The sequence below is a fragment of the Corvus kubaryi genome, unplaced genomic scaffold, assembly GCF_017639235.1.
Source record: "Corvus kubaryi isolate FWS band 111438036 unplaced genomic scaffold, C.kubaryi_AGA036_p1.0 split3-131, whole genome shotgun sequence".
Classification (NCBI taxonomy): domain Eukaryota; kingdom Metazoa; phylum Chordata; class Aves; order Passeriformes; family Corvidae; genus Corvus; species Corvus kubaryi.
This window is the reverse complement of record NW_024582083.1, coordinates 7,635,897-7,641,084: the sequence shown is the minus strand read 5'-3', so window position 1 is coordinate 7,641,084 and position 5,188 is coordinate 7,635,897. Positions and strand designations below refer to the sequence as shown.

The 5,188-nt window shown below is 55.4% G+C and overlaps 1 protein-coding gene across 1 annotated transcript; it reads right to left on the bottom strand.

Moving 5' to 3' along the window:
- Positions 1 to 3,275: 3,275 nt before the first annotated feature.
- On the bottom strand, positions 3,276 to 5,182 carry HELT (helt bHLH transcription factor). The gene is given in 5 exon segments (XM_042014892.1): positions 3,276 to 3,741; positions 3,743 to 4,025; positions 4,149 to 4,245; positions 4,391 to 4,495; positions 4,864 to 5,182. Coding segments are annotated over 5 exon segments (726 nt in total). The 5' UTR covers positions 4,891 to 5,182; the 3' UTR covers positions 3,276 to 3,527.
- Between the last annotated feature and the right edge of the window lie 6 nt (positions 5,183 to 5,188).

Here is a 5,188-nt window from a genome sequence, read left to right as displayed (position 1 = left end):
TTCCACGGTTCCTCCATAATTTAGAGATGGAACAGCAAAACAAAAATAAGAAGAGAAATCCAGAGTTTACTCACAAATCAGTCGCTGTCCTTAGGGATCGGGGATAGTGCTGCCCGCATTATCCACCATTTGTTACAGTGGGGAAACTGCAACACGCGTATCAAACAACAAGGCCCGTGGAAAAGAAATATCTATGGACTGATTCTTGATAGATATTTCAGAGATGTTTATTTTCCCAGCCACATGGCCGGAGCTCTGCTGAGGAACTGTGGCAATCATGGGACCCGAGGGTCCTTGCCCGCACAGGGGAACACAAAACAACCAATGGGGAACGAGGTTGACCAGGGGCTAGGGAAACCCCATGCCTCTCCCCCAGGGCCCCTCTCCCAGGACCCCATGGCAGGGGGAGGGTCCCAGCAGTCCTGAATTTGGGGACTTTGTTCAGTGGCATCAGCTCTTTTTCCAAGGTTGAAAACTCCAGTGTGGCACTACCAGCAAAGCCCCCAGGTCTTTGAATAACGAGTTCAGACTGGTGCAAAACCGTGGGAAGAAAGAAGAGTTCTGATCTGTGTTGTATGTGCTCAAAGTGCATAAACATTCTTTACTTATTTAAATAGTAAAAGTGAGACAGTAGAATTTCCTTCCAGGCTTTGCCTGTTACCTACTGAAAACATAAAGCGTTAAGATGGAAAGTTTATGCACAGGCTACTTATGTCTCTTTGATCTAATTGATGATGTTTTATTTAAATAATAATGCAAATAAATCCTTGAGATAAATTAGGGAGTTGGAGATGTTCTCAAAAATGCAGTATTACAAAGATCAACATAAACTCTTCTACTGTCTGAGTAAATAGCAAGAGAGAGTCAGTATCAGATGCAGAACTGTAAATTCAAATTTTGCTGTCCTTTGATCCCAACCTGATTACTTGCTCTCAACATAAAGAAATTACTGAGATGTGACCATGCTGTACAACTGTTTTCTGGAGTGAGAAGAATTGCAGTAGATGTAGGACATGGAAAGTGTGAGGAAAAGGGAAGAATTCAGATAGCAAGGAGAAGAGGTGGAAAAGATGACATGAAAGGCATGTGAAAGGAAGGCTAGGCAAACTGTGGCAAAAGAGATGTGAAAGTATAAGGAGGAGAAAGATGCTAGCTGAAGGAAAGGAATATGACATGATAGGGCAAATCATTCACAATTAAGATTTTTAGCCAAGCAGGTGCATAGTACAGAATCTAGTATTTTGGGGGCTTTGGGAATTAAAGTAGTTTATTTTCAGGAACAACCCCCCTCGTTCATTTCCTGTGGTAGTTGCTGCCGAACACCAGTAAATGGCACTCCTATGCCAGATGATGAGCATTGCGAGCCCAGACAGGCACCCCACGTGGGCCCAGGTACAGCCTTTAACAGGCCCAAAACAGGTGACATCCAGCTCCTACCTGCTCCCACCAAAGCTGGAAGATGATGCTTATGGCAGAGCTAAAATAAATCCAAGGGGAAAACATGCTAAAAGTCTCTGTCCTATAGGCACAGAAATGTGAAGTGAAATAAAATAAGGACAGATGAGCTGAACCTCTGTCAAAAGACAGGGGATATCTGTCCCAAGGGAGCTCTATGCCCCATTGCCTATGCAGATCCACCTGTGGGCACAGAGCATGGCACACAGGTATGGATTTGAGCTGGGAAGACAGCTCAGCTCCCATGCCTGGTACAGCTGACTTTAGCAAATTCCAAAATAATTTTGGGGCCAAAAGCAGGGGGGTGAGCTCAGAGCCCTGAAAGAGTGGAGGGAGGGAAGACTTTTATCCTAAGTCATTGTAAAGCCAAAGAGGGGTTTATCCTCCACAGCTAAATGAAAATGAAAAGAGAAAAAAAAAAAAGAAAAAAAATCCAGGATAGCAACGTTGGAGAGACAAAGACTGTCATGGACCAGTGCGAGTTTGCAAAATTATATGTAAATGACCCCATTTTTGACCATGGTGGCCCTCTGCTAATCCCGGAGAGAAAATCTACTTAGCAAAGGAAAGTTTTGTTTAATTTGGTTAACAGGGACCAAAATGCTGAATATATTTATATTTTCAGGAAAATGCCATATCCTTAATGCTTCAGTGACAAAGTAGGATCACAAGAACTTAATGCAAACAGAATAAAAGTCATGTAGCATTTTGTCCATATTCTGCACCCAGTGCTGGTAAAAATGAGTGTTGGACATGTGTTTTCATAATAGGCACCAGCCATTCCTGCTGCTGAATGTGTTTGGCTGAGTCCATATTGTTCTGTGTACACTGACCAAAAGCAGGGTTCTCTCTGGATTTACCATCCTAAAGGTGTCCCGAGGAAATGGGGGTGTTTTTCTCCTCTCCCTAGCTGGCTCCTCGCAATCATCCTGCCATGTGACCTCTTCCCCACTAATCTGGGATAGGAGGTTTTCCTGTATTTACAGGTTAAATGGAAGATACACATTCCACTTTTTACTCATTGTAAGGAAGATCTTTTTGTCTGTCTCTGAATAAAGGGTCGGGTTGGTTTACAAATTGCGGGTCAGCCCATTCCGCGACCTGGGCAAACAGCCCAGGTCAAATCTCCTCAAAGCCTCCCCACCCAACTGGAATAAGTTAATTTATCCCTCGACGGCTCCGGCCTCGCCGGGCATACCCAGGCTGCCCTGCTTCCTGAGGCTATGGAGACACCCGGGATGCTTGTTTCAGGCGGGGCTGGAGTTGCCCCGTCGGGAGGGAGCCGTGCCGCGGTTCCGCGCCGGCGGCGAGGCTGGAAGGACTCACTCCCGGAGCTTCCACTGGTTTTATTCTCGGCGCCCGCACCTCCGCGGCGGCCGCCTGCCCTCCCGGCCCCGTCCTGCGCCTTCACCATTATTCATCCTCCTCGGAACAAACTGCGCCGCAGAGAAATTCTCTGGCAAAGCACACGGGAGATGCCTGTGCCGTTCGGACACGTGCCCTGGAGTACCCCTCCACGGGCCCGAGGGAGGGCAGCACCCGCGGGGTTTGCGGGGGGGGTGGGGCATCCGCCACCTCCGAGCCACACCGGGACTCCTTCCCGGCCTCCGGTGACGGCCTGGGAGCAGAAACCGGGCGGCACCGACACCCGGCCCGTCACGCCCTGCCCCGCCTGCCCGAAGCGCCAGCCACGGCCGGTGCGTGCAGCAACCTCCCTGGCCCTCGCTGACTGCGTCTCTCTCGTGGGTTTTTTGCCCTGGGTGGATGCGTGGGGAGACTCCCACCGCCAACCGAGGTAGCTCCCTCACGGAAACAAAAAGGAGCGGCGGGTATAAACGTTTATTCCAAGGCATCACTTGTACAGGCACCGCACCCGGAGGTGGGAAGACGAGCGAGTGGGGGCAGCTTCATGCCCTCGGCGAGGGCGGCCGGGGTAGATCTGGGCCCCCGGGGGCTTCTCGCCCTCCGGGACCCCGCCCATCTCCCATCCCCTGGCAGCCTCCCCGTGCGCCCGGGTGTAACCCGCAGTGTCCGCGGTCATAAATAGGATTTTTTTCAGGCGGCACGAGTCTCTATAGCATGGAGGGGTGCTGGCCCGGGGGCAGCCCGAAGGCGTTGGGGTGGGAATGGCCGAGGAGGTTGAGGTAGTGGCGGTCCAACCCCTGCACGGATGAGAGGAAGGTGCTGCGCTGCTGGCCGGGGCTGGCGAGGGGTACGGCGGCGCTGGGCAGGTGGTAGGGCAGGGAGGGGCTGCGGGCGGCGCCGTGCCAGGGGAATGGCCCCCCCCGAGGGCGGCTGGAGCACGCCCTCGGCGGGACTGTGGACGTGCCCGGGGCACTCGGGCCCAGGATGCAGTTGGTAGGAAAAGTCCGGCTCCGGGAGGGAGCCCAGGGAGGTGAAGAGAGGCTCAGTGACGAAGCGCGCTTTGGACTGGAGAAAGGCCAGGATGCGGGCGTACTTGGTGTCTTTGGTCTCCATCCTCTCCACTGTCGTCAGGTAGTGGACCAGGTTCTTCATGCACTCGTGATAGCCATAGTGGAAGTAATTGGCGAACTCGGAGAGCAGCTCTGCTGGAAAGGAAAGGGAAGGGAGTCGAGCTCCTCAGGGTCTGGCCGGGACAGGAGGGGGGAAAGCCGCCCCCAAGCCGCGAGTGACCCGGCGGGGGCCGCGTGAGGCCGCTCCCGCCCACCTACCCTTCTCCCGGCCGCGGGGAAAGTCCGCCGAGTGCAGGGCCCGCAGGTACTGCACCGTCATCTCCAGGATCTCCGCTTTCTCCAGCTTCCCCGAACTCTGTAAAGGGCACGGCAGGTGGGCATCACCTCTCCCCTGAGACTGCTCTGCGTTCCGCCGGGCCGCCCCCTAACCCCGCCGTATCGGAGGGGATATCGCGGTGCACCGGGGAGAAAAGGGCGTAGGGGCTGCTCCCCCCGCCTACCTGCTTGGCCAGAGCCATGGGCACCGTCTTCCCCAGCTCGGTGAGGCAGCGGTTGATGCGGTCCCTCCTCCGCTTCTCAATCACTTTGTGGGAAACCGGCGTCCTCTGCAAAACATATGGGGCGCGTTAGTGGGGGAGAAGAAAGCAGTCGGATCCAGTCTCGCCGGGACAGCCGCCCCCGGCCCTGGTCTCGACCCTTCCAGGGAAGCCAATCCCCACCCCGCTTCGAGCAGCGGTGCCGGGCGCGACGCGGCCTCGGGAAGGATGATGCTCCGGCGGCCGGTCCTCTCCGCACCACCCTGGTGGTTCCCCGACTGCGCGGACGGCCCTGGCAGGGCAGGCTTGTTTTTGTGAGGGTGGTGTGGTTGCTTTTTGTGGGGGGGCTTTTCGAAGGGAAAGGCGGCGAAGGGCTCAGGTCCAGGTCCGCTTGGCGGCCCCGCAGACCCGTGCGCGCAAGGCGGGCGGCGACTCACCCTCCGCTCCTTGAGCTTGGAGGCCATGGTGGGCACTGCATCCCCTCTCTCTCCGGGCGCCTTATAAAGCCATCACATCTTGGGGGGGACCCCGGGGGGCCTCCACGGGCCCGCTGATCCCATAGGATTAGGGGCGAGCGGCGCCGAGGGAATGTATGCATTAAAGATCAGGGTGGAAGGGGGCGAGGGGATGAGGGGCTTTTTTTTTCTTCTCTCTTCTTCCTTTCTCCCCCTCCTCGCCCCCGTCCACGCAGCCGGGGGCGGCCCAGCTGTGTCGCCCCACGTGGACCTCGGGGACACACGTGACGGTCCCACAATAGCGGCG